This window comes from Monodelphis domestica, chromosome 6, assembly GCF_027887165.1.
Source record: "Monodelphis domestica isolate mMonDom1 chromosome 6, mMonDom1.pri, whole genome shotgun sequence".
Taxonomy (NCBI): Eukaryota; Metazoa; Chordata; class Mammalia; order Didelphimorphia; family Didelphidae; genus Monodelphis; species Monodelphis domestica.
In genome coordinates, this window is record NC_077232.1 from 11,381,758 (window position 1) to 11,408,693 (window position 26,936).

At 48.0% G+C, this 26,936-nt stretch overlaps 1 protein-coding gene across 8 annotated transcripts in view; it reads left to right on the forward strand.

The window, feature by feature from the left end:
- The first annotated feature begins 10,957 nt into the window (after positions 1 to 10,957).
- The window catches only part of RAB3IL1 (RAB3A interacting protein like 1), a 58,540-nt gene continuing 42,561 nt past the window's right edge, over positions 10,958 to 26,936 (forward strand). For 7 of the 8 annotated variants that reach the window (XM_056803562.1, XM_056803563.1, XM_056803564.1 and 4 more), the window contains exon 1: positions 21,301 to 21,515. In XM_056803562.1, coding sequence (XP_056659540.1) covers positions 21,316 to 21,515 — 200 coding nt within the window. In that variant the 5' untranslated portion in view covers positions 21,301 to 21,315. Of the gene's footprint in view, positions 11,715 to 21,300; positions 21,516 to 26,936 lie in introns of those variants that run through there. The other variant, XM_056803567.1, reaches the window with a different exon arrangement.

Genomic DNA, 26,936 nt, shown 5'->3' on the forward strand with positions numbered 1-26,936 from the left:
TCACAGGTGGGATGTCCACGTCCTTCTGGTGCCTGGGAATGTGTGGCTGCTCAGTGCCCTGATGAGCTCCTCGGGGAACCGGCTGCTATGGCGGCCCCTCTCCTCCCACCCTTCATCCCCACGCCCCATTCAGGGGGGCTGAATCTTGACCAAACCCCAGCCGAGCTGGGCCCCAGTGCCAGCCCCGGTCACTTGATTCCCTAATCCTAGTTCCTTCCACAAAGGAGGCTGTTGTCTGTGCCCCACTCTCTGTCTAATCTTCCAGCTAAAGCCTACTTGGTCCCCTGCAGCATCCCTGCACCTCCACCCTGGGGCCCGAGGCCCCATCTAATTCTTTCCTGCTGCCCTCCTGCCCACGTGGCTGGAGTGATGCCCCACACACTTTAATCAGGGCAGGAAGGATTAGAGCCCAGACCCACCCCTCCTAATGTTCTGGACTTCCTTGGTGGGAGGGAGAGGAAGAGAGGAGGAGGAGGGTAGCAGCGGGCGATGAAGGCAGTAGGGGTGTAGGGGTGAGGGTGGGATAGCCAGCAGGTCCTTTCTGGGGCACACTTTTTTCCATGAAGACATCCATCAGGAGAAGGGGACAGGGATGGAGGAACGAATGAATAAACATTGATAAGGCATTTTCTATGAGCTAAGTGCTCTGATTAGCAGGAAAGAAGGAGGAAGAGGAGGAAGGCAAGTTGGCAAATGTCACTGCTTTGAACAAGGCCGCTCAACATATGCTTCAGTAGAAATCACGGTCTCTGGGGTCAAGGCCCTGGGTTCAAATCTTATCTCTGATACTAGCTATGTGACTGTGGACAAGTCATTTCTCCTTTGTGGGCCTCGGTTTCCTCACCTTTAAGATGAGGGGATTCGGCTACATGGTCTCTGAGAAGCCTCTATGATCCTTCCACTTTGATCCAAGAAGTCCCTGAAAGTCTCAGAGGACCCCAAGCCCAGACCTGGTAGAAGTCCCAGGAAACCTCAGTGCCCCCAGACTGTTTCCAGTGGCAAAGAAAAGGGTGTTTAAAGCTCTCCATGGCTTGGCCCCAACCTATTGATTCCAGCAGAGTAATTCCCTTTCCTCGTCTTCAAACATTCTCTAACCGAACCAAAGTGACTCCCTGAGCCCTGACTGTCTCCCGTCCATTCCCTGTCCTACCTTCAGGTCTTGGCACAGGCTGTCCATCTTGTCTGCAGTGCTCTTCCTTCTCTCAACCTCTAGGTCCCCTTCAAGGCTCAGTTCAAAGGCTGCCTCTTTTCTAATTTCCCCAGTTGTTCGTGTCTCCCCTCCTCAATTACTGTGTATTTATCTTGTAGATATCCTACACCTATTCCTCTGGGACCATATTCAGGCTGGCTGGTTAATTGACATCAACTGATAATTAGGAGGGAAATGCATTGGTGGGGGCTCCTATGTAACAAGCAAAAGATGGAATGACCGAGGAAACAAAGTTTCAATCTTCTGAATATATCCGTTTATTAAGCAATGTATACCAATTACTAACAAATCGGGACTAAGTCCCTTCCTCAGTTTGGGACTGGACCCTGAATACAGAAAGAGACACTTTTATACATTAAAAATAATGAATGAAATAAGTCTAATTAATGAAAAGGAAATGAAATAACATTAAGCAATCTGATTTCTGATTGGAGGAAGGATTAGTGACTTTCTAAGTTGGGAGGGGGAGAGGGAATAGGTGCAATTCTCTAAATTCAGGAAAAGAAGTGCCCCACTCCTCCCCAAACATCTGTAAGCAATCCAATGAACATGGAAACAATAACTGATTGATCAGTATGGAGCCAGTTTTCAGATAAGACTCCTGGGCTGCTTAAGATGTACAATGATGAGAAAACTTCTGGCACTCATCTTGGGAGCTGACTGTGTTTCAGGTCAGCATAACCTGGGTCCATGGGTAGGGAGGGAGTCTTTAAAGAGTGGGGGCAGGTGGTCCGAGGTTCAAACAATGCGATAAGGTTTTCTCCCAATTCCCACAATCGATGAAGTTTTCACAAAGGACAGAAATTGGATTAGACCAGAATTGAATAGAAAGAGAAATCAGCTAGCTGCAGAACCGAGTCACAAGAACCCCACAAGTCAGTGGGGTTCAGTTCTAACAATTCACCATTCGATGGCTGTCAGTTTGTTACAGCTGAGGACCCTCCCCAGGTCAGTCCCTTTCATCTTTCTCTTTGCTCCCTTCTCTCCCTATAAGTATCTCTTCTGGATACGGCTAAGAGATGTCTAGATCTGCCAGTTCTGGTTGGAATGATCCAGAACGATCCACTGTACATGGCTGCCACTGATGAGTCCAACCAGGGTTTCTTTACTGCTCAGAAACTCAGTATTTCTATTGATATCACTGGATTCATATAGTAGTGGGAAGTTTATACCAGTGGGGGCTGGGGCTACTCTTTCAATACAGAGTGTAGGGCTCTCCCAATTCTCACTCTGGTAGACTGAGTCCCCCAAGGGTAGCCAGGGTTCTAGAGGTTCAGAGAAAAAGGTTTTCTAGTGTTATAGCCCTAGAGCCCTACCCATGTGTTACCTTTCCACTGATTACCACTGACATTGATTAGCCAGTTAGGCTTAATTAGTTTTTTTTTAATCCTCTGACTTAGTATTGATATTAAGTATCAGTTCCAAGGCAGAAGAGCAGCAAGGGCTAGGCAATGGGTGTTAAGTGACCTGTCCAGGGTCACACAGTTGGGAAGTATGTGAAACCAAATTTGAATCCAGGACCTCCTATCTCTAGGCCTGGCTCTCAATTCACTGAGCCACTCAGCTACCCCTTTTAATTAGCTTTTAAAAAATGCATCTTCTTTATTAAGGTACAAAGAACAGTGGGTACAAAACATCTTAAGATGAACCCAATAGAATCTCCTTCTCCTTCTCCTTCTCCTTCTCCTTCTCCTTCTCCTTCTCCTTCTCCTTCTCCTTCTCCTTCTCCTTCTCCTCCTCCTCCCCTCCTTCTTCTCCTTCTCCTTCTTCCTTCTTCTTTTTCTCCTCTTCCTCTTCCTCCTCTTCCTCTTTCTCCTCCTCCTCCTCTTCTTCCTTCTCCTTCTCCTCCTCTTCCCCCTCCTTTTTCTCCTTCTCCTTCTTCCTTCTTCTTTTTCTCCTCTTCCTCTTCCTCCTCCTCTTCCTCCTCCTCCTCCTCTTCCTCTTTCTCCTCCTCCTCCTCCTCCTCCTCCTCTTCTTCCTTCTCCTTCTCCTTCTTCTTCTGTTCTAGATTGTTCCTTCCTTCTTCCTTAAGGCTCTGAGGGGGTTGCGGTCCTCCCAGGATGCACAATTGTGGAGGAAAAGCACCTGTTTCAACCCGGGGTTTAATAGTGTGTTGGACCCAGCAGAGAGAGACCAGGAGTCCTGAGGAGACTCCTTGCCTTTGCTGGCACTCGCTTGTGCTGCCAAAAGTTTGTGGTCAGGGACTTATTTCGGGATGTGCCTTTGGTCCTGAGGCCCTTCCTCTTCCTCTTTACGTACCAGTAATATTGGAGTTGGGAGCACAGCTTTTTCTGGTGAAGGAGATGAGTGTTACCCAGGAATCGCCGTCCTCTCTGCTCAGTTCTCTAAAACCAGCCTTTAATAGCTCTTGTCTTCCTCTTGCCTGATTTCCTGAGAAGTCTGGTGGCTCTCGGTGGCCCTATTCTGAGCTGATCTCCGGCCCAGCTGGTGGGCTGCTTCTCAAGCATCCTTAGAAAACCAGGTCCTTTTTCTCTGTTTGCTATTCTAGGCTTTCACGAGAACACGAGAAAGGCGGGCGGGCTTGTTTAGACAAAGCAGCCCCCATCTTCCAGGCCCCGATGGATAGAGAGATGGAAGAGTTCACAGACTCCAGACCCCACTCAGATCCTGAGTGGGGTCTAACTTTTGGGGGGATGGCCAACGCGGGAATCGATTTAGCAGATTGGTGACAAAAGTTGTTGTTTTTCTAATGCTGTTGAGGCGGGAATAAATTTTAAGAAGTCTCAGAATCCCGGAGTTAGGAGGGTCCCCAAAGACCCCATCAGATCATGATAAGGCTTGGTGGCTCAGTAGAGAGAGCTTGGAATTAGGAAGACTCAACTTCATGAGTTCAATAGCTGTGTGGCCCTGGGCAAGTCCCCTAACCCTGTTGGCCTCAGTCTCCTCATCTGTAAAATGAGCTGGAGAAGGAAATGGTCAACTACTTCGGCATTTTCGCCAAGAAAACCCCACAAAGAGTCAGAGCCAACTGAAACGACTTGACGTCATTACATATATTATTTCCTTTGGGCACAACGACCTTGCAGAGTAGGTTTCTATTTTATAAGTGAAGAAACTGATGTTCAGGAAGATTGTTAGGAAGTATCTGAGGCTAAATTTGCACCTGGATCTGCCTGATTCCAAGTGCCATTGGCTCTCATCTCCTCTAACCCGTGCAGGGCCAGGAATCCCCTCCACCATTCTCTAGACAAGGGGCCATTCATCTAAGTACCTGGAATGATGGGAATCCAATCCGTCCCCATGTGCTCATCCCACTTCTGGCAAGCTCAGACATTGAGCCTAAATCTACCCTCCTGTCTCTTCTCCTCTCCCCCCACTAACCTGTTTCTAGTTTTCCCTTCTGGAGCCAAACAGCACAGGGGGGGAGTTCAGGAAGGCCCAAGTTCAAATCCTACCCCAGTCACTGAATGACCCTGAGCAAGTCATTTAGACTCTCCCTGCCTCGGTTCCACATCTACAAAATGAGGATAATAATGACACCTACTTCCCAATATTGTTGTGAAGTTAAACTGAGATAATAAACCTAAAAAGCATTAGGCTTGATTATGAAATAGAACAGTGTAATCTCTCATCTCCATGGAAGCCCTTCTGCTATTTGAAAAAATTCTCAATGGGGGTATCTGGGGGGCTCAGTGGATTGACAGCCAGGCCTAGAGATGGGAGGTCCTGGGTTCAAATCTGACCTCACATACTTCCAAGTTGTGTGACTCTGGGCAAGTCACTTGACCCCCATTGCCTAGCCCTTGCTGCTCTCCTGCCTTGGAACTGATACTTAATATCAATACTAAGTCAGAGGATTAAAAAAACTAATTAAGCCTAACTGGCTAATCAATGTCAGTGGTAATCAGTGGAAAGGTAACACATGGGTAGGGGCTCTAGGGCTATAACACTAGAAAACCCTGACCACTCTTCTGCCTTGGAACCAATACACAGTATTGATTCCAAGATGGAAGAAGGTGAGGGTTTAAAAAAATGTATAATGAGGGGGCAGCTGGGTAGCTGGGTAGCTCAGTGGATGGAGAGCCATGTCTAGAGATGGGAGGTTCTGGGTTCAAATCTGGCCTCAGACATTTCCTAGCTGTGTGACCTTGGGAAAGTCACTTGACCCCCATTGCCTGGCCCTTACCACCATTGCATAGCCCTTATCACTCTTCTGCCTTGGAGCCGATACACAGTATTGATTCCAAGATGGAAGGGAAGGGTTTAAACAAAAACAAAATTCTCAAATTCCACCCATCCTCTAACCTCCAGGTCTTCTCATGCCCTCTGTATGCTTATTGGTTTAATTTGGCATAAAAATGGCAGCTCCAAGTTTCATTCAATGAGGTATTTCAACATGGTGGAAGTGTCCATGGCAGCCGTGATCATTCTGGCCAGCTGTCCATGGAGAGTGGACCTCAAGGGAGGCACAAGGCGGAGGGACGCCTCTTCACTTAAATTGTCCTCCAGTGCCAGGGAGGACATCTTGCATGAAGACCCGGTAGAGGAGATATTTTTCACAGATGGCAAAGTTCTCCAGATGCTTTAAATAGAACCTTAAATAGAATTTATTATATATATATAAATTAGAATTTATTATAAATTAAATAGAATATCCTGTATACAGTTTTGTATCTATCTGTTTGAATACTGTTTCCTCCATTGGACTTTAAGCTCTTCCAAGGCAGGGACTGTCTTTTCCTTCTTTTTATACCCCCCAGGCTTAAATGCAGCACCTGGAACATGGTAGATGTTTAATGAATGCTTTTTGAATGAATGAATGTCCCTATTTGCAATGATATTCAGCTAATAGCATTAAGCCTCAGAATACTCCTTGGCAAAATCCATGATCATTGAAAAAATCAACTGAAGGCATCCAAACTGAAAAAACAAAGTGGATGAAAAATACCTATTTCTTAGATCTTGATCAATGACAGGTGTAAAACCCAGTGGAATTGCTCATTGGCTATGGGAGTGGGGAGGGGTGAGGGAGGAGGGGAGGGAAAGATCATGGAACCATGGAAAAATATTCTAAATTAATTAATTAAATAAAAATTTTCAAATTAAAAAAGAAAAATACCCATTTCTCTGAAAACTACGAGCAGGTGAATTAGCAGCTCTCTGAGAATGTTGACCAAGTACATGTGTGTTAGACAGGGCTCCCCATAATCAGGACAAAGAACTGACCAGAAGGAAATGAGCCAACTGGATCACCATTGGGAAATCCTGTAGAATTTCCCACAACTCCAAGCTTCTCTGTCTAATTCCCTTACGGTCTCAGTGCTCCAGAAGTTACAGAAAAGAAACCAGCCTGCAGCAAAGGAGGGACTTTCCTCATTCCCCAGCGCCGTTACAGGTTACCCGATCTTCCACCTCAGTCCCTTCCAAGAGTCTCCATTATCCTCCCAGACAACAACGGTGGACCCCAAGAGTCTAGGAGGTGGACTAACAAATGACTGATGGCCAAAGGCTGCATGGAGAACCACACAATGTTCAGAGACCTGAAGGAAGGTCTTGGGGCTGAGATTCCTCATTAGAGAGAAGAGGACTGAGATGGGCCCCCATCAGCACCCCTTAGGAAGATCCACCCTTACCAGGGGATTTGTAGATCCATTAGACTATGGCAAGTAGAATGTTGATAATGGAATACTGATCACTGAAATGACAGGATCATTGAGAGATAACGATGGAAATTACAAAGTGGAAGTCCCAAACCTCACGTAGGGCTTACATGCACAATCCTCCCTCTCTTGGCTTTCACAAACTTTCTTTTCTTTTTTTTTTAACCTTACCTTCCATCTTAAAATCAATATTGTGTATTGGGGGCAGCCAGGTGGCTCTGTGGATTGAAAGCCAGGTCCAGAGATGGGCAGTCCTGGGTTCAAATCTGGCCTCAAACCCTTCCTAGTTGTGTGACCCTGGGCAGGTCATTTAACCCCCATTGCCTGGCCCTCACCACTCTTCTGCCTTGGAACTGATACACAGACAGAGGATTAGGGTTCTAAAAAAATAGATCGCCCCACGTTCCCTAAACTTTCTATCAGGGTTCCAAGGCGGAGGGGAACTTGGAGAGGATTCTGTGTTGCAGGTCCCTGCCTCTCCCAGAGTGACCACTTGAGGGTGCCTCAACCCAAAGGGGTCTGCCTGCCAGTCCTTGCCTTTTCCTCTTTTTTCCTGAGAAGGTCTGTGTTGTGAGTCCCTAGAAGATGGGTGGTGGAAAGCGGGGGTCGGTGACAAGCTGTCACTCTTGCTACAGCTTCCTGGGGATGGTGGTGGAAAGAGTCCTAGACTTAAAGCTTGGGAGCTGCTCTTTGTCTGAGGTGGGTGATGGGGGCCCATGGGTGCCCGTCCTTGTATGTCGTATCCATTTTTTCAATGGAGGATCAGGTTTTTTTATTTGAACATTTTTATTTAATTAATTAAGAATCCTTTCCCATGGTTCCAAGATTCATGTTCTTTCTCTCCCTTCCTGTAGCCGATGCACACTTCTGCTGGGTTTTACACGTGTCGTTGGTCAAGACCCATTTCCATATTATAGGGCGATTGTTTACAGTCTGCATCCCCAATCAGCGCCCTATTGACCCAGGTGAGGATGATCAGTTTTTGCTGAATTTTTTCTTCTTTCCATCTAGAAAAAGAGTTCCTTGTTATAAGGCAGAGATTTCTGGGGGAGGGCAGGGGAAGGATATCGGGGACAGTCTAGATGGAAAACCAAAAGAGATCATTAAGCATCTATTTTTGAGAAAAAGAGTGATTTCTGTTCTCCAGGCATTCGTCTTCCCATCTCTAAGTTGGGGACTAATTATGGGGAGAGTGTGATATTTTATGAGGACTGATCCCAACATCAAGAGTCTGGGGTTCGTATTCTGGGTCTGATCTGTATTCCCTGGGCGACTGGGCAAGCCCCTTCCCCTGCCTCCTGCACCATTTGTAAGATGGGGATGAGGACTGAGACTAAAAAGAGATTTTTGCTGACTTCTCTTCAGTATCGGACGCTGCTGACCACCCTTTCTGCTCCCAGGGCCTTCCTCCTTTCTTGTTGCCCTGCTGGCCGGTGCCTTTCCTCCTCCCTCTCCAGATTGCTCCTCTTTGCTAGATCATCACCCTGATCGTGGTGGTCTCTCCAAGGCTCTGTGCCGGACTTCTTTCTCTGATCTTTCTACCTCGTCTCTCTCTTGGTGATGGCAGCTGCAGCAGCAACATGGGAGCTTAGAATGTAAGCACTCTGAGGGCAGGGTAGCTTTGCTTTTGTCTCTATTACCCCAGCCCTGGCTTAGTCTCTGGCACATAGTATGGGTGCAGAAAGAGCGCTTGATGAATTGTAAGGAAAGCTTTTTGAAGAACCTCAAGAATGTGAGCTTTTAACATTGTTGTTGCTCAGTCTTTTCAGCTAAAACTCTTCATGATCCCATTTAGAGTTTTCCTGGCAGAGACACTGGACCAGTTTGCCATTTCCTTCTCCAGCTCATGTTACAGATGAGGAAACTAAGACAGATGGGGTGAAGTGACTTGTCCAAGGTCACATAGCTAGTGAGTATCTGAGGCTAGTTTTGAACTCAAGGCCTAGGACTCCATCTATCTGTGCCACCAGCTGCTTTTTTTTTAAAAATCAACATTAAATACCTTTAATCACATTAATAAGTCCAGGAACTTTTTTTATTTTATGATATATTGTAAATAATGTTTCAAGGATCTGTGATCTCATTAGCATAGGCAAACTCCATTTATACAAACCCCAACTCTTCTTTTTTAAATAAACCCTCATCTTTTGTCTTGGAGTCAATACTGTGTATGGGTTCCAAGGCAGAAGAATGGTAAGGGCTAGGCAATGGGGGTCAAGTGACTTGCCCAGGGTCACACAGCTGGGAAGTATCTGAGGTTGGATTTGAATCCAGGACCTCCCATCTCTGGGCTTGGGTCTCCATTCACTGAGTCACCTTGCTGCCTCCTAGACCCTAACCCCTCTGAAATTGAGTGGACAGTTTTGGGGACCAGTCAGTTGTGTCTGAAAATCCATCTCTCTCTGGTCAACCTGGTGGTGAGACTAGTACCTATATAATAGCATTAAATAAATCAGTCTTGTTTGTCTAGGAAACTCCCATCATGGAAATTCACTTTGTCCACACAGGACAACTCCTCTGGAGGACCTTAGAGGTCTGTGAAGGAGCTAGGAAGAGGATAAAGGACTTGTCCAAGGTCAACAGGCCATCCTAGAATTAAAAAAGAGGGATCTTAACACTCACCAAGACCCCCCTCTTCATTCCAAAGAGGAGCCCGCTGAGGGCTTGGGAAGGTGATGGTTAAAGGCTACAAATGGTGAGGCTTGGCCAAAGGGGCTCTGACCCAGACACAGCACATTTCTTTTTGTTGTTGTTGTTTAAAAACTCTTACCTTCCATCTTAGATTCAATACTGAGCTTAAGTTCTAAGGCAGAAGAACGGTCAGGGCTAGGCAATGGGGGTGAAGTGACTTGCCCAGGGTCACCCAGCTAGAAAACATTTGAAGTCAGATCTGAACCCAGGACCTCCCCCTCTCTAGGCCTGGTCTGCATACTTTTGACTTGAGGCTAGATAACTTATAAATGCCATTATTCATTATTATTTAACCCCTGATAGAGGTTCTAAATCCCTCTTGATTAGAAAACTGCAAATTAAAACCACTCTGAGGTAACACCTACACCGATCAGATTTGGCCAATATGGCAGTAAAGTGATACATGTTGGAAGGGACATGGCAAAGTTGGGACACTAATGCATTGTTGGTGGAGTTGCGAACTGATCCAACCTTTCTGGAGGGCAATTTGGAACTATGCCCAAAGGGCTATAAAGCTGGGCATACCCTTTGATCCAATAATGCCACCACTAAGTCTGTGTCCCAAAGAGATTTTTTAAAAAAGGGGGTGGGTGGGGAGGACCTACTCGTAGAAAAATATTTATAGTTGCCCTTTTTGTGGTAGCAGAGAATTGGAAACGGAAGGGATGTCCACCCATTGGGGAAGGGCTGAACACAGTGTGGTATATGTTGGTGATAGGATACGGTTGTGCTGTAAGAAAGGATGACCAGGAGCATTTCAGAAAGGGCTGACAAGACTTTCATGAACAGATGCAGAGTGAAATCAGCAGAACCGGAAGAACACTGTGCACAGTAACGCAAATATTGTGGAATACTCAAACGCGGTCCATTTCGCTGTTATTGGCAATCCGGTGATCCAGGACAATTCGGAGGGATGGAGGTCAGAGAACCCCATCGGGATCCACCTCCTGGGAGAGGGAGAGTGCAGATGAAAGCGGGAGATTTCCCCCGGGTTTCTTCATGGTTTTATTTCTGAGCTTTGGTTTTCTACGGGTATTCTCTTCCACCAATGACCCCTGTGGAAGTATGTCTGGCGTGATCACACACGTCTAACCGGATGAAGTTGCTTCCTTCTCCGGGAGGGGGCAGGAAAGGGAGGGAGGGAGGCAGTTTGGACCTTATAACTTCAGAAAATGTCTGTGGAAAATTGTTATCGTACGTAATTGGGAAAAGAAGATGTCTTTCAAGAAATCCTGCTAGCCACAGGCGTGCATATAGATGGACAGAGACAGACCGGAGCTTAAAAAAGCCAGGAGACCTTGGGGGAAAACTGGGGTGGGCAGAGGACGGCCTCCACCCCTTGTTGGAACACTGAAGTCATCCTATACTTGGCGTAACCACAGCAACGGGGATGCATCATAGAGGTCTCCCAACAGCCCCAGGAGTCCCTGGACTACCAGCCCAAGGTCTCTCTTCCTCAGTAGGCTTAGAGCAGGACACCCCAGTGGAGGTGGGGAGAAGAGAGAGGGGCCCTGGGGGTGGAGGTCAAGGCCGGCTCGGCCCACTGACTCGCCCCCACCTGAGAAAACCCCCAGGGCCGAAGAGAGTGGCCCAGAGGGTCGCTGGCTCTGGGGAGACCTGAGGGCCCCTCTGCTCGCCCTGCCTCTGGAGAAGGAGTCTGTACCCTGCCCACGGGCAGAGGAAGGGGGAAGCTGGGAGAGAGGAAGACAGCCGCCTGGCTTGAGGTAGGGGGAGAGCAGAGGGCTGCAGAGTTGGCTTCGGGAGAGATGAAGGATGCTGGGACCTGGTTCCAGGCCTCCTGAGCTTCCCAAGGCTCAGCGTGTCGGGGGGCCGGTGCCAAGGGTCAGCAGCGGTGCCGACAGCAGGACTCGCCATCTCTGCCCCACGTCCCGCCATCCCACCACCATCAGAACCATGGGGAAACAGAGCAAGAAAGGGAAGCCATCGCCTCCGGAGCCCAGGGAGCCCTGAGCGGGAAGTAGGGAGCCACAGACCCCGACGGGGTGCCCTTTATTCACACCTGCCCAGCAGACTCTAGCTGAGTACCATGAAGTAACCTCCAGCTCCTGCAGCCAGTCCAGTGAGGAGGACCCGGGACCGTCCCTGGCCTGGAAGAGACAACTGGAAGTAGACGGGCCCTATGCTGACATCTCCTCGGGCCCCATGGACACTGGTCAGCTGAGACCTGCAGGGTGAGTGCTACTGTGGGCTCTAGGGACGGGGGCTTCCCAAATCGGTCAGGCCGTAGATTACAACTGGAAGGAGCCTTAGAAGTCGTCCAGGCTAGCCCCCTCATTTGACAGATGAAGAAACTGAGGCCCCAGGACAGGAAGTGGTTGGCAGGGAATAAATGGCAAAGGCGGGATTTGAACTCAGGTCCAGAGAGGACTCTTTGTCCCATCCTCTTCTTCCCACCTTCTTTCCTAAGGCCCAAAGAAAAACTAGGCTGGAAGGCAGGAGCTTTGGCCTCTAGCTAGCGAGGTGTGTGACTGTGCTAATAATGAGAGCACCTTTTTAGAGTCACAGATCCCACAGGAGGCTGCTCGTCCAAGATTTTCTCTGACATATATCCACTCCCAGCATGGGAATTCTTTCCTCCACTGGAGCTAGGCAACTCTTGTGTAACTCAGAGTCTTGCCTTGCAATTGGTTATGTGTCAGAGGTAAGATTTGAACCCAGATCTTCCCAACTTTAAGGCTGGCTCTCCCCCTCCCCCCAAACCATAGATGATCATACCATTGGGCAGAAAAATCACTTTCAGTGACAGATTCATGCTTAACCAACATTTATTATGCGCCTGCTGTGTACAGAGTCCTGTGTTGGACATTAGAATAGGGAAGAAGTTAGAGAAGACCCAGAGTCCCTCCTCAGGAAGTTTTTAAACAGTAAATGGGCTACTCAGCAACGCAGAGATAACATGTGGTATCACGTGGTAGGACTATAAGACTTGTAGCTGGAAGGGATCGCCGCAGCTCCAGAGGCTCTTAATCTTTTCTGGGTCCAGGCTCCTTGGGTGGCAGTCTGGCAAGGATGCCAGTGGCCAGCTCAGAATTGTTTTTATTTTCTTTATTTTCCTCTCCTCTCCTCTCCTCTCCTCTCCTCTCCTCTCCTCTCCTCTCCTCTCCTCTCCTCTCCTCTCCTCTCCTCTCCTCTCCTCTCCTCTCCTCTCCTCTCCTCTCCTCTCCTCTCCTCTCCTCTCCTCTCTTCTCCTCTGCTCTGCTCTCTCTCTCTCTCTCTCCTCTCTTCTGCTCTCCTCTCCTCTCCTCTCCTCTCCTCTCCTCTCCTCTCCTCTGCTCTCTTCTGCTCTCTTCTGCTCTCCTCTCCTCTCCTCTCCTCTCCTCTCCTCTCCTCTCCTATCCTATCCTCTCCTCTCCTCTCCTCTCCTCTCCTCTCCTCTCCTCTCCATCATTCATTACCTTCCATCTTAGAATCAATACTAAGTACTGGTTCCAAGGCAATGGCGGGTTAAGTGACTTGCCCAGGGTCACACAGCTAGGGAGTATCTGAGATCAAATTTGAACCCAGGACCTCCCATCTCTAGGCTTGGCTGTAACTACTGCCCCAGATGAATAATCTTTTCATCCGTGATAGACTTGAATGAAGGCATGGATGACTAATGACACAAAACTGGAGGTGGGGGACCACTAATGTACTGATTGATAGAGTCATGATCCAAAAGGACCTTGACGAGCTGGAGCATCAAACTGACTCATATAAGAAGGAATCGAATAGAGATAGATGTAGTCTTGCGCTTGGGGCCAGAAAATCAATGTCACAAGTATAGGATTGGGGAGGAATGTGGTTGGGCAAAAGCTCAGAGGAGGATCTGGAGGTTTTAGTGGACCACAAGTGAGACATGGCAGCCAGAAATGCCCATGCCATCTTGGGCTGCTTTTGGGGGGAGTACAGGTTGCCAGTTACAGGGAGGTGAGAAGCCCCCCCCCCCTCCACCTTTATCAGAGCCCACTCTAAAATCCAAGTTTAAGGAGGAGGCTGATGAGCTGGAGAGTTCAGAGGAGGGTCACCAGGATGGGAAGGGATGGAAAGGAGGCGTCGGGGAGACGAGAGCCACAAAAGCTGTCTTTGACTATTTGAAATATTTCTCCCGGAGAGCCAAGCCAGGAATGGTGAGGGAACCTTGCAAAGAGGACATTTGGGGCTTGATATTAATAATCAAAGCTAATAATAGTGCACAGCTCTATAGCGGTTCCTATGTTCCAAGCACTATGCTAAACACTTTACAAATATTTTCTCATTTGAGCCTTAAAACAACCCTAGGAGGGAGGTGCTGTGATTCTCCCCATGTTATAGATAAACAAACTGAGGCAACCTGAGGTTAAATGACATGCCTAGGGTCATACAGTTAGTAAGTGCATTCAGCTGGATTTGAACACAGATCTTCCTGACTCCAGGTCCAGGAAAACCTCCTAACAATTAGTTCTTTGAAAGTGGAACCGGCTGGAAGGTGATGGGTTCCTCCTCCTTGGAGGGCTTCACATGACCAGCTGGTTGACGTGTTATAAAAGGAATTGCTTCTGTGTGTAGATGGGACTAGAGGGTGACTGAGGGCTCTCCCAACTCTTGAACCCTGGGATTCTGTGACCAGAGGTGCTCCCAGGGAGGTGGCTATTCATTTGGGCCTTTGGTTTTCTCTGCCTGTTGGCCATTTCAGACTGGCTGTCCCTTAGGCATCCTAAATTCAACACGTCTCAGACTGAACTCAAAGGCATCTAGGTGTTACAGTGGATCAGAGTGCCTGGCCTGGAGTCAGGAAAACTGGAGTTCACATCTGGATTCACTAGCTATGTAATCCTGAGTAGTTGCCTCAGTTTCTTCATCTGTAAAATCTGTCCTCTGACATTTCTTAGCTGTGTGACCCTGGGCAAGTCACCTTACCCTGTTTGCCTCAGTTTCCTCATCTGTAAAATCTGCCTGCTGATACTTCTTCGCTGTGTGACCCTGAGGAAGTTACTTCATACTGTTTGCCTCAGTTTCCCCATCTATAAAATCTGTCCTCTGACACTTCTTAGTTGTGTGACCTGAGGCAAATTGCTTCTCCCTGTTTGCCTCAGTTTCCTCATCTGTAAAATCTGTCCTCCAACACTCTTAACTGTGTGACCCTGGGCAAGTCACCTCACCCTGTTTGCCTCAGTTTCCTTATCTACAAAATCTGTCCTCTGACACTTCTTAGCTGTGTGACCCTAAGCAAGTTACTTCATACTGTTTGCCTCAGTTTCCCCATCTATAAAATCTGTCCTCTGTCATTTCTTAGCTTTGTGACCCTAGGCAAGTCATTTCACCCTGTTTGCCTCTGTTTCCTTATTTATAAAATAGGCTAGAGAAGGAAATAGCAAGCCACTCCAGTATCTTTGCCAAGAAAACTCAAATGGGGCCATGAAGCATCAGCCATGACTCAAATGATTGAACAACCACAACAGAACCAAACTATTATCTTTCCCCCAAATCTGCCCCTCTCCCAGACTTCCCGTGTCTGTCAGAGGCACCATCTTCCCAGCCAGAGAGATTTCCAATGTCACACCGTAACCCTCATCTCTCCACTGGCTCTCACTCTCTCTATTCCAGATCTTGTTTCTCCCTCTCTCTCCCACCTCCTCAAACATCACCCTTTTCCTGGATTACTGAAGCAGAAACTTCTCATCTGAGCTCCCTGCTTGAAGCTCCTCATCCCACTCCTGTCCAGTCTCCTTAGAGCTGTCTTTGATCATGTCACTCCCCTCCCTCCGGAAATACCAATGACTCCCTATTACCCCCCAAGAGCACAGGATTCCTCTGTTTGGCTTCAAAAACCCTTCACAACCTGGCTTTAATCTACGTCTTCTAATCTTGTGATTGTGGGAGTGTAGGAGCACAGGTTTGGAGCCGGAGGCATTTTAGAGAGCATCTGTTCCAACTCCTTATTTTAGATAAAGACACAGAGATCTAGACAGATTAAATAACTTGGCCTAAGGTCATCGGGTAGAAGTGGGAGAGTCTGGATCAGATCCCAGATCTTCTGATTCCATAGCCTGTGCCTTCTTCATTCTTCTTTATTTTTAACTCTTCCCACTTCCCTAGTCTCCCTCGCAGCTAGTGTCCTCTCTCTCTCCTTTAAGTCTTCCAGAGCCTGCGTTCTATCCAATGTGGTCCTAGTCCCCAGTGAGGGCCAAATGTGTACCTTGGGGCCTCTTTCCCCACTCAGAGAACTTCAGAGCAAAGAACATTCCTGGGCTGTGTGACCCTGGACAAGTCACTTGACCCCCATTGCCTAGCCCTTACCACTCTTCTGCTTTGGAACTGATACACAGTATTGATTCTAAGACAGAAGGTGAGGGGTTAAAAAGAGAACTTTCTTGTAACAAATATGCCAAGACAAGCAAAACAAATTCCCCGGTTGGCTACTGTGTGTCCCTCTAGACCCTGAGTCCACCACCTGTTTGTCGTGGTGATCAGTGATCGTTAGTCTTTCTGTCTCTACAATGTTGCCACCATCGTAGACATTGTCCCACTGCTGCTGCTGCTTCTCTCTGCATCCGTTCATATGACTCTTCCCAGGTTTCTCTGAAATCATCCCCCCTGACATGCCTTACAGAAGGCACCGAAGAGTTCCACCACGTTCCTGTACTGTCATTTGCCCAGTGATTCCTCAGCTAATGAGCCCCCCTTAGTTTCAAGTTCACCATAAAAGGAGTTACTAGAAATATGCATCAAACAATATTTATATAGATTTTCAGTTCCTCATTTCTCAGAGGCTGAAACTGAGACCAAGAGAGCTTTCGTGATGTCATGGACACAAGTTTATTTATAACATAGAGTCGTGTTTATAGACCCTAAACTGCCTACCCCTATCCAAAATCATGCCTGTATTTCCATCAAAGCCTAAAACCAGAAGACATACTTTGAGCATGTATTACATAGTGTCAAAGACTATTATATTATAATATAATATTATATCTTTTTTAATTCTTAATTTTTTTTAACGCTTACCTTCTGTACTATGTATTGGTTCTAAGGCAGAAGAATGGTAAGGGCTAGGCAATGGAGGTTAAGTGACCTGCCCAGGGTCACCCAGCTAGGAAGTATCTGAGACCAGATTGGAACTCAGAACTTCCAGTCTCTAGGTTTGGCTCTCCATCCTCTGAGCCACCCAGCTGCTCCCCTTAAAATATTTTAATTCTTAAATTTTTTTAAACCTTCACCTTCCATCTTGGAATCGATACTGTGTCTTGGTTTCAAGGCAGAAGAGTGGTAATGGAGGTTAAGTGACTTGCCCAGGGTCACCCAGCTAGGAAGTATCTGAGGCCAGATTTTAATCCAGAGCTCTCATCTCCAGGCCTGACTCTCCATCCACTGAGCTACCCAGCTGCCCCCTTAAATATTTATTTTTTACAATCAAAACCAAAGAATACCGACATAGCATACAAATTTAAAATTTGAACAACTTCTGTTATCAGGGGATCAATTTCCTACCCGGGAATGTAGCTTTAATTGAAAGCAAAGCCCTGAAGGTGCGTAGATGGACTGTAAGGGCTGGCCCCAGCCTTACTGTTCATTTGAACTGGAGCTCCACAAGCAAGTGGCGGCTGCCCTCCAGCCTCTACCCACAGCTTAGAGGAGTTGGTAGGAGGCACAGAGCACGTGGCCCTCTCCACCTTGCTGCCACGGGCCACGGCAGTCACTAACGTTAAGCCACAGTCAAGCGTTGGACTAAACCATAATCCTTAGGGCTGGCAAAGTTCATGGCAGCCGTCCTGGTCATAGGACGAACCCAAATGGACCAAATAATGGCGTAAAGCGTGTTTAAACTATAGATAATAAGAAAGTTAATACTAAACTGTAAAATACACTAGTTAGTATAAATACTATGCTTATAAACACATGTAATATATTTATATGAATATATTTAATATTTAAAACACAAATATAGAATAATCTAAATATAAATAACCAACTAAAATGACTTGAATTCTCCTGAACACACACTAGCTAAGGTACAAACTGGACTTAGATGCCCCACTCTGCTTAGCCCTAAACGCTAGGGATTTAATAACAAAACCATTCGCAAAGGACTTGGCGGTGCCCTGACTCGTCCAGAGGAGCCTGTTCCATCATCGAGAACCCCCCCTCTCTTGCCAATACAGTCTAGATTCCACCTTCATCAGCCCATCTTAGAAGAGCCCAACAGGAAGTGAAATTATTTTTCCATAAAATGGAATGTTAGGTCAAGTCATAGCACGTGGAACGGAGAGAAAGGGGCGACATCTCCCCCCCCTAGAGAACAAGGCATCGCTCTGAAGTTAAGAGTGCTTGAGGGCAGCTGGGTGGTCAGTGGATGGAGAGCCAGGCCTAGAGACAGGAGGTCCTGGGTTCAAATCTGACCTCAGACAATTTCCAGCTGTATGACCCTGGGCAAGTCACTTCACCTTCATTGCCTAGCACTTGCTGCTCTTCTACCTTAGAACTGATATACAATATTGAGTCTAAGATGTAAGGGAAGAGTTTATTTTTTTTAAGTGCTTAAAGGAGGAGGATTTAGTATCTGGATCTAATCAAATCTGAATAATGGACACATTCACATCAACCAAAGAGAAGTTGTAACACTTGGAATCTCCAACTGTAGCTTAACCAAAAGCATTTAGCTCACACCTAAAAGATTTCAGACAACCCTGACCGTCTTGAGCCAAGCAGAGCCCTGGCAAACACCCATGCAGATAGCATTCAATACACCCAAACCATTAATGCACTCATAGTCTGGGTGATAGAACAGACACAGCTTCAAGGGTCAGAGGTGGGATTTGAACCCAGATCTTTCGAGGAGCATTCTTGACCTCCCAAGTTTTTGGTCTCAGCCTTAGAGTGGCAGTGGCATCATTTCAGGCTGAGGAGTGGGAGTCACAGGGTCAAGCTGGCCATCTAGTCTAGTCCCTGAGGAAACTGAGGCTGAGGGATGTTCAATGACTTGCCTAAGGTCACCGAATCCCAGCTTTCTAGAACTGTGTGGAGTTTCTGAGCCTCTGTCTCCCTGGATGGATTTCTGGGATCTTACCAGCTGTCGAGAGCAGGGGCTTGCGCCAGCCGTGGAATTGGCTCTCCTATAACCCCAAGTTCTAGAATTCTGGGACCAAACCTTTCAGAAAAAGAAGAAGGGCATGTGGTTAGTGCGCCGGTCCCAGAACCGAACCCGCGTTGCCCTCCCTGATGACTGTGAGCTTTTTGGATGGTGCCTTTAGGGGGTCCTGTGTGTGTTCTCTTCCGGGTGAGCCCAAGCCCAGAGGAGCTTCCCAGGCTGGAGACCAGGCTGCCACCTTGGAAAGGTTATTCAGCCGCTGGGACTTGACCCGTCCTGTCTCTTTGGGTTTCTGGGAGATTTGGCTGATCGGAGCAGGTGGCCCAGCTTTGTGGGAACCCACAGGCTCCAGAGGTGCCTCTGAGTGGGAAGTTCTGCCCTGACTCCTTCCCAGCTGGCTGAATGGTTTCCCAACTTGCCTTCACCCATAACGTATCCCCGAGGGCTCAAGGAGGGAAAACACCTTGGGAGATGCCTGCTGCGTTGGCTCTTTGATCCGTGGCGCTCAGCTCCTTCTGGGGGAGCCAGGGACCCGTCTCTGCCAGTCTGGGCACCCCCCCGGATGCTCAGCCAACCTCCATTGCTTATGGGATCTGGGAATGGACCCGACAGACCATCGTGTCCATAGCAGAGGAGGGAACTGGGGAGCCAGTGGGAAAGGGCTTTGACCAAGGCCACAGAGATGGCCAACAGCAAAGCCATCAGCCCATGGCGGCATCTGCTGGCTCAGTGGACAAAGCCCTGGGCTTGGAGTTCAAATGTAGCCTCAGACGCTTCCTAGCTTTATCACCCTAGTCAAGTCACTTCTCCTGAGTTTCCTGATCTGTAAAATGGGGATGATTATTGCAGCGCCTTCCTGGGTCTGTTGTTAGGATCAAACGAGAGACTATTCGTAAAGCACTTAGCACCATGCCTGGAACACATTATTGTGGCTCAGTCATTTCAGCTTGACTCTCTGCAATCCCATTCCCGATGGGAGCGGCTTGCCATTTCTGTCTCCAACTCATTTTACAGAGGAGGAAACCGAGGTCCACAGAGTGAAGTGACCTGCCCAGGGACACCACCGAGGAAGTGTCTGAGGCGGAATTTGAATCCAGATCTTCCTGACTCTTGGTCTGATGTTCCATGCGCTGCACCACCTTCCTGCCCATAGAAGTTTATTTTTATTTATTAATATTATTAATATAAAATTAATTTTAGTCATTATTTTTATTATTTATCTATAATATTAATATCATTACTAAAATTGATATTAATATATTAATGTTTATTAATATTATTAATAAATAAATTTATTTATATTAATAATATTTTAAATTTAAGTTTATTACTTTATTTTATTTATTATTAATTATTATTACTATGGCTTGAAAGCCAACTCCATGGAATTATAGGATTCGAAGCTGGAACAGCCCCCAGGGGCCAAACTCTCCAAATAAACAAAGAAAAAGGCTCTGGCAAACCCCGTTAATAGCAAAGCCCGCGTGCCTGGCAGAGTGCGTAGCATGCTGCACCCAGAGGCCCCCGCTTCTCGACGGGAGGAACAAAGTGTTTCCAAGGTTGTCCAGAATGGAGGTGACTTGTTCATCCCTTCGGATGAGCCCGATCGGGCTGGGCTGCTTTTCCCTTTGTATGATCGAGGCTGGGTTATTATTGGCTTCTCTTGGCTGCCGGCTGCCTGTCTGACTTCACGCGTGTCTCCCACGTTCCTCTGAGTCCTTCTGCTCGGCCGTCTCTCTCGGGGCTAGAATCAGTTCCATTTCCCCCGTTCAGGGACTCCAGCTTGTCCGGCTTCCCGTTTTCTGTCCCTCCCTGTCTGGGTCCTTGGGGAGGGGAGGGATTCTCGTTCCTTGGCCTCTCCATGGGGTCACCCGGCCAAAGGGCTCCAATGCCCGGGTCTCCGTCAGACTTTTCTCTGATGACACCACCCCGTCCAAGATGGCGGCACCCATTGGGCCCAGGCTTGGGTGCAGAAGGCAGAATAATTCCGGCAGTGACGCCGGCGTAACCTAAAGCGTCGGGGGCACCAATGAGGGGGGACGTGAGGCCCAGAGAAGGCCCAGGCCCAGGCGAGGACCCAGGCGTCCTGGCTTCTTAGGCCAATCGTTTGTTCCGCTGACTTCTGCCAGGAAGGACTCGACGAGCATGAGCAGGGCTTTGGCCTGCGGGTCCTCTGAGGGCCTCCTGCTCACTCACTCACTCAGGCGGGCCGGGGTCCCACAGGGGGGCCGATCCGGTCCAAAGGCCCAGCAGGAAGAGTCTAGGAAAGCTTCTCCCTTCTCCTGCTGGACTCCCAGGGCCAGAGGGGGCCCCTGGCCCTCCCTGCTCTCTGGAGCAGCCGGGGAGGCGTAGCTGACCTCGCCACCTCACCAGACCCGCAGCAGGCTTCTCTGCCCTTGCCCACCCCGGGGAGGGTACCCGGCTGGGCCTGGGGCTTCAGCTCAGGCCCTCGGGGTCCTCCCAGCGGTGGGACTCTTGTGCTGGCCTCCTGTTTGAAATCTGAGCTCGCCGCTCCCGGAAACCCCTGGGAGAATTCGGACTGCAAAACATTCCATGAAGTTGTTCAAACATTCCACACGCTGGCTGCGGGAGGGGGTGGCCGCGGCGCTGGAATTCCGGAGGCCTTTGGTTGCTTTCCATTTTCAGGGAAATACGTTTCCCAGGAGAGGCTGGGCCGGGAGGCCCCTGGCTGCAGGGCTGCCCCCCACGGCCTCCGAGCTGGCCCTGGGATGGCGCTGCCCGGCTGCCTGGAGAGGAGCGTACCCCTCCGCTCCTTCTCCATCCTTTCTGGGCCTGGGCAAGTGCCCCAGCTCGGCCAGACACTGCCTCCCGCCCCCAGCGAGGGCACCGTGCCAAGCCACCAGCCGTTTCTGCAGGCGAGGCAGACCGGAGGCCTCATGAACTGTCCCCTCGTGACTGAGATGGTTAGGTAAGTGGTGAGACTGCCAGGAGCAGCTGGGGACGGGGCGGCGTGTGCGTGTGCGTGTGTGAGTGTGAGCAGGAGGCTCGGGTTCTAGTCCTGGCATCACCATTGGCTGTGTGACCCGGGCAAGTGAGGACGCCCCTCTGGCCTCAGTTTCCTCCTCTGAAAAGCAAAGGGAATGAATGAGGTGATCTCAAAGGCTCGTTCTGTGCTCTTTCTCCTCCTCCATCTCACCTCTTGGTTCTGGGGTCCCCCTGAACCCCAACGGTCCTTATCATAGACCTTGGGATTGTGGGTTCCACCTGGTGCCGACCACTGTTCTAAGGGCCCTTCCGGCTTTGGACAGCTCGTATTCCGGGGCAGCTCCAAGCTCTGGCATTGGCGCCTTCCCTCTTGGACCTTCAGTGCTCCATTCCTGAGGTCCTCCTCAGCTCCGACATCCCCTGCTCTGGGTTCCCACCGACACCAGTTTTCAGTGGTGGCCCCACGAGGGAAGGCACAGAGAGCCAAACGGGCCCTAAACATACACGAAGCAACTCGCTCATCCCTGAAGTTCAGTCTCGTCTGCTCGGGGTGGGTGGGAAGGAAGGTTCTGATGTACTCCTTGGCCCCTCGCCAGGCCCAGCATTCCCTGTCCTAAACCCTGTATCTCCCTTTGGGGGCGGCACATCCTGTTCTTGGGGAACCCAGTGACCCTGGGCAAGTCCCTTAACCCCCACTGCCTCACCCTGACCATTCTTCAGCCTTGGAACCAACACAGAGCATTGATTCTAAGACAGAAGATCAGGGTTTAAAAAAGAAAAAGGAAAAGAAATCTCCCCTTCAATGAGAAGCCTTTCCTGGCTCTCCTTTAATTCTAGTGCTTTCTCGCTTATCTCCAATTTATTCTATAAATAGCTTATTTGTATACTGTTTTCATGTTGTCTTTTCCGTTAGACTGTGAGCTCTTTGAGGGCAGGAACTGTCTTTTACTTTTCTTAGTAAGCCCAGCATCGTGCCTGCCCACATAGTAGGAGCTTAATAAATGCTCATTAACTGCTGACTGGAGTAACCTGACCTGGGTTCAAGTCCCATCTCTGATGTAGACTCTATCAGGTACGATAGAGCGAGGTATCAGCTTTAGAGTCAGAAGACCTGGGTTCAAATCCTGGTTCTGCCATTTCACATCTGTCACCTTGGGCAAGTCATTTCCTCCCTCTGAGTCTCAGTTTTTCTCCTCTGCAAAAAGAGAGAGTTGGACTAGCTGACCTCTGAGGATCCTGGCAGCCTGAGGTCTGTGATATGTATGGACTGCTAGGACAGCTCTGGAGATGGAGGGGACCTCAGGTATACAATAAGCAAAAAATGCTTATTGCTTTTTATCTTTTCAATGAATGAGAATTTCTTTTCTTTCTCTTCTCCTCATTGATAAGTAAAAAGAAAACCCTTAGAACAAACACCTCATTTACATGAATAAAAGCATGGCCAAGCAAAAGCCATGTCCACAGAGACCACCTCTCCCTCTGCCATGTCCTCTCTGTCCAAAGGTGAGGAACATAATTATCAGTCTTCAGAGCCCTTCCTTTTTACAGGTGATGGAACTGAAGCCCAGAGAGGTTAATGACGTGCCCAAAGTTTCACATGTGCTAAATAGCAGGATTTGATCCCAGGCCTCCTGACCCCCTTGAAGAGTTTCTTTCATAGGATCATAAATTGGGAGCCAGAAAAGACCTACAGGTTGTCTTGTACAACCCACTTCCTCATTTTACAGATGAGAAAACAGACTCAGCTTAGTGTGAAAAGAATTCCTGTAAAGGAACAAGTTGAACCAGATAATTTTTGAGTCCCAGCTCAGAAATTCTAAGTGGGGAGGGGCAATGTTTAAAAGTATATCTGATCTGATGCCTGTATGTGCAGAAATACTGAGAGCAGCTCTTTTTGCAATGGAAAAGACTTGGAAATTGAAGGGATGTCCATCCATTGGGGAATGGCTAAAAATGGCTAAAAATGGCTAAAAATAGTAGCATAGGCTGCTAATGGAATAGTACTATGCCGTAGAGAATGACAAGGCTAGTGGGGTCAGAGAAACCTGAAAAGACTTACATGAACTGAGGCAAAGTGAAATGAGCAGAGCCAGGAGACCACTCCCACTGCCTAGTCTTTACCTCTCTTCTGCCTTGAAACTAATAGACAGCATTAATTCTAAAATGGAAGGTAAGAGTTTTTTAAAAAGCTAAGTTACCTTTCAGTGGTGGGTTAGATGGTTGCTCAAATTAGTCATTGCTTTGGAAGATTTATAAGACCTGAAATATTGGTCAGAAAAGCTTGAAGTGGTAGAGATGGGTAAGGACCAGGGTAGAAGAACAACCACCTCTTGAGGTGAGGTAGGATCAGCATCAAGGCTTTGGTCTGTTTTCACTTCTCTTCAGAAAGGCCTGAAACCTACCCAAATCCAAATGCTCCATAAAGCCTTCCCAGAGTGCTCTAATTCATAGTGTTCTCTCCAGGTAGGAAGGGATCTTCTTGACTGTCTAGCTCAATATCCCCATTTTGCAGATAGGGAAACTGAGGCTACAAAATGAGGACTGACTCACCCAAAGTGTCATCCTCAATCTTTGACTCTCACCCATCAATAATGCTGGCCAATGACCTCTGATTGCATCAGTGAGGGAATCCCAGATCAGCAACCTATCTTTAACTCAGGTCAGCAAAAAGCTGGGTCGCCCAGCTAGGAAGGCTCAGGGATAAGATTTGAACTCACATCTTCCTGGCTCCAGGTCCAGCCTTTGAGTCAATATTCCCTGAAGTCTCTCACATAGTCAACTACTGTTCTCTTAGATATTGTAAAAAATCTTGTCTCCTTGACCAGATTACAAGCCCTTTGAGGGGAAGGGTCCTGTCTCCTTAGTATCCTGCGGGGTACAGTCTATCACGGTGACCTGGTGCTGCAGCAAATTACAATCAATGCATAGATAGCTGCTAAAGCTCAAGAATCTTCAGCAGCTCCCTCTTGCTTCCAGGATAAAAACCAACTCTTCATTTGGATATTAAAGTCTACTACAATCTAGATCCAGCTGACTTTTCCAGGCCGAGGGTTCATTATTCCCTTCTACTCCTCACCAACATGTTCTATGTTTCTGTCAAACTATCCTACTTGTGTTTCCTAGTACACACATTCCATCTATCACCGCCATGACTGTGTACAGGACTGACCTTCACTTATACATTAAAAAATCCCTGGATCCTTTGGGGCCCAGTCCAAGTGCCTCTTCCTCTAAGAGGCCCTTCCTGATTCCCCTAGATGCTTGTGTACTTCTGTGTGTATATATATATATATTTTTTTTTTCCAACCCTGACCTTCCATCTTGGAATCAATACTGTGTATTGGTTCCAAAGCAGAAGAGTGGTAAGGGTTAGGCAATGGGGGTGAAGTGACTTGTCCAGGGTCACACGGCTTGCCCATTTGGTTTGTATAGATCCTGTCTTTATTTCTCTGTGGACAGATAGATCTTTCTAGTTCGGGAGTTCTTAAAGACCACTTTTCTGTCTTGGACTCCTTCTCAAAATGAGGTTTATATAATATATATTGAAGGGTAGAGTTGACATCATCCCCGTTTTGACTTCTAGATAATGTGAGAATACTTTTGAAAAAATTCTATCAGAATTGAGAATCTAACAGGGTCTGTATAGTTCCCTGAATCCATTCAAGTCACTCCCTAAGTAATTTGTGTAAAAGAGAGAAGCTATCTCAGAATTGGAGAGAGAGAGATTCTGAGCCAAGAAGCTGGACCAAAGAGAGGATGAAACTGTGCCAGAGAAGGAAGATATCTAGGAGAACTGTTAGTTCACAAGGCAACGCAGAAAGGAAGACCCTGGCTGAAGGAAGTCCCAAGAAAAGGCCAATTCTTTCCCAAACTGCCCCTTCCAATGCCTGTACATCCATAGACACTTATTATATACAATATGCTGTTTCTTTTCCCAAAGGTTTCCAGTAAACTGAATTTTTTTGCCTTAACCAAAAAGAAGCTAGAGGTTAACCAGAGAAAGATATAAATGTTAGATTAGAAAGAGAGCCCCACTGCTGTCTGAATACTAGAAATTTTCCTAACTGGGGGCTCAGAGCTATTGTGATTGAACTCACAACTGCTTTGTTTAAAAGGAACTTCATAAAATCAGGAGGGAAAAAACCACCATGGGAAGGTGGAGGGACCAACTTACTACCTCCTAGGCTTAAAAGGAGCAAATTGTGGTAAGAGGGTGTCAAACATGATCAACATTCATATTGAAATATAGTAAACAAAATATATTTTAAAAGAAAAAGACTTCTCAAAGGCCATTTTGGAATCCATATGCTAGTAGATTGTTTCTTTTTTTAATTGAAATTTTTTATTTAATTAGTTAATTTAGAATATTTTTCCATGGTTACAAGATTCATGTTCTTTCCCTCCCCTCCCCCTGTAGCCGATGTGCAATTCCACTGGGTTTTACGTGTGCCATTGATCAAGACTTATTTCCATATTGTTGATATTTGCACCAGGGTGATTGTTTCGAGTCTCCATCCCTGATCATATCCCCCTCCAACCGAGTGATCAGGCAGTTGTTTTCTTCTGTATTTCTGCTCCCACAGTAGAACATGCTTCTTAAATGCAAGGACTATTTTTTGGTCTTTGTATTTCCAGGATCGGGCACATAGTAGGTACATAATAAATGCTGGCTGATATCACTTAGTGGGGGCACGAGACTCCTAGGCAGTGGCTTACCAGAGACAAATATGGCTCCTGGGCCAGCTTAGACGAGACTCTTTCCTCGGGAGAGCTGCCTCCCCAGGCCAGGCTTCCCAGCAGAGCTGGAGGACAGCAGTGATTGGCAGCGAGCCCGCTTCTCTTCTGATGAGGACCCCTGGACTTCCCACCTCCACCGCAGCCTCTCCAGCCTCCTCCTCCTCCTCCGACAAGAGTCTGTCCTAGAACTCGTGGACCCTGGGAGTTAATTATTACGGGCCCTCCAGAGATAAAGGCCTAACCAAGGAGGCGCCTCCCCTCCACAGCTGCTACCTGGAGATAGCAAAGGTTAGAGGCTCGAGCCCCAGGGAGATGAGGCCCTCCAGCTGACTGCTCTGGGACCCATCGAGCGTCCGAGCCAGGTTCTAGAGCAAGACGGGCCAACAAAGCCTGCTTCTCCTCCCAATGGAGCTCCAGGAGGATCATCCCCTCTGCCCCGCTAGGGCTGCAGCCCCTGGCACGTGCCCACTCCTCTTTGCCGTGAGTACTGGACGGTCCACTATGTTCCCAGGCTTGACTCAGGGGCAACTGAGGCCTCAGGGCTTGGCCCGGCCACTGGACCAAAGCTAGACGCTGCCCTGGAGGAGGACCCTTATCAGAATGGAGAGGTAAGGACTTGGGGGGGCCACGGCAGCCCGGCAATAAGCTTCTTCCAGGAGCAGGCATT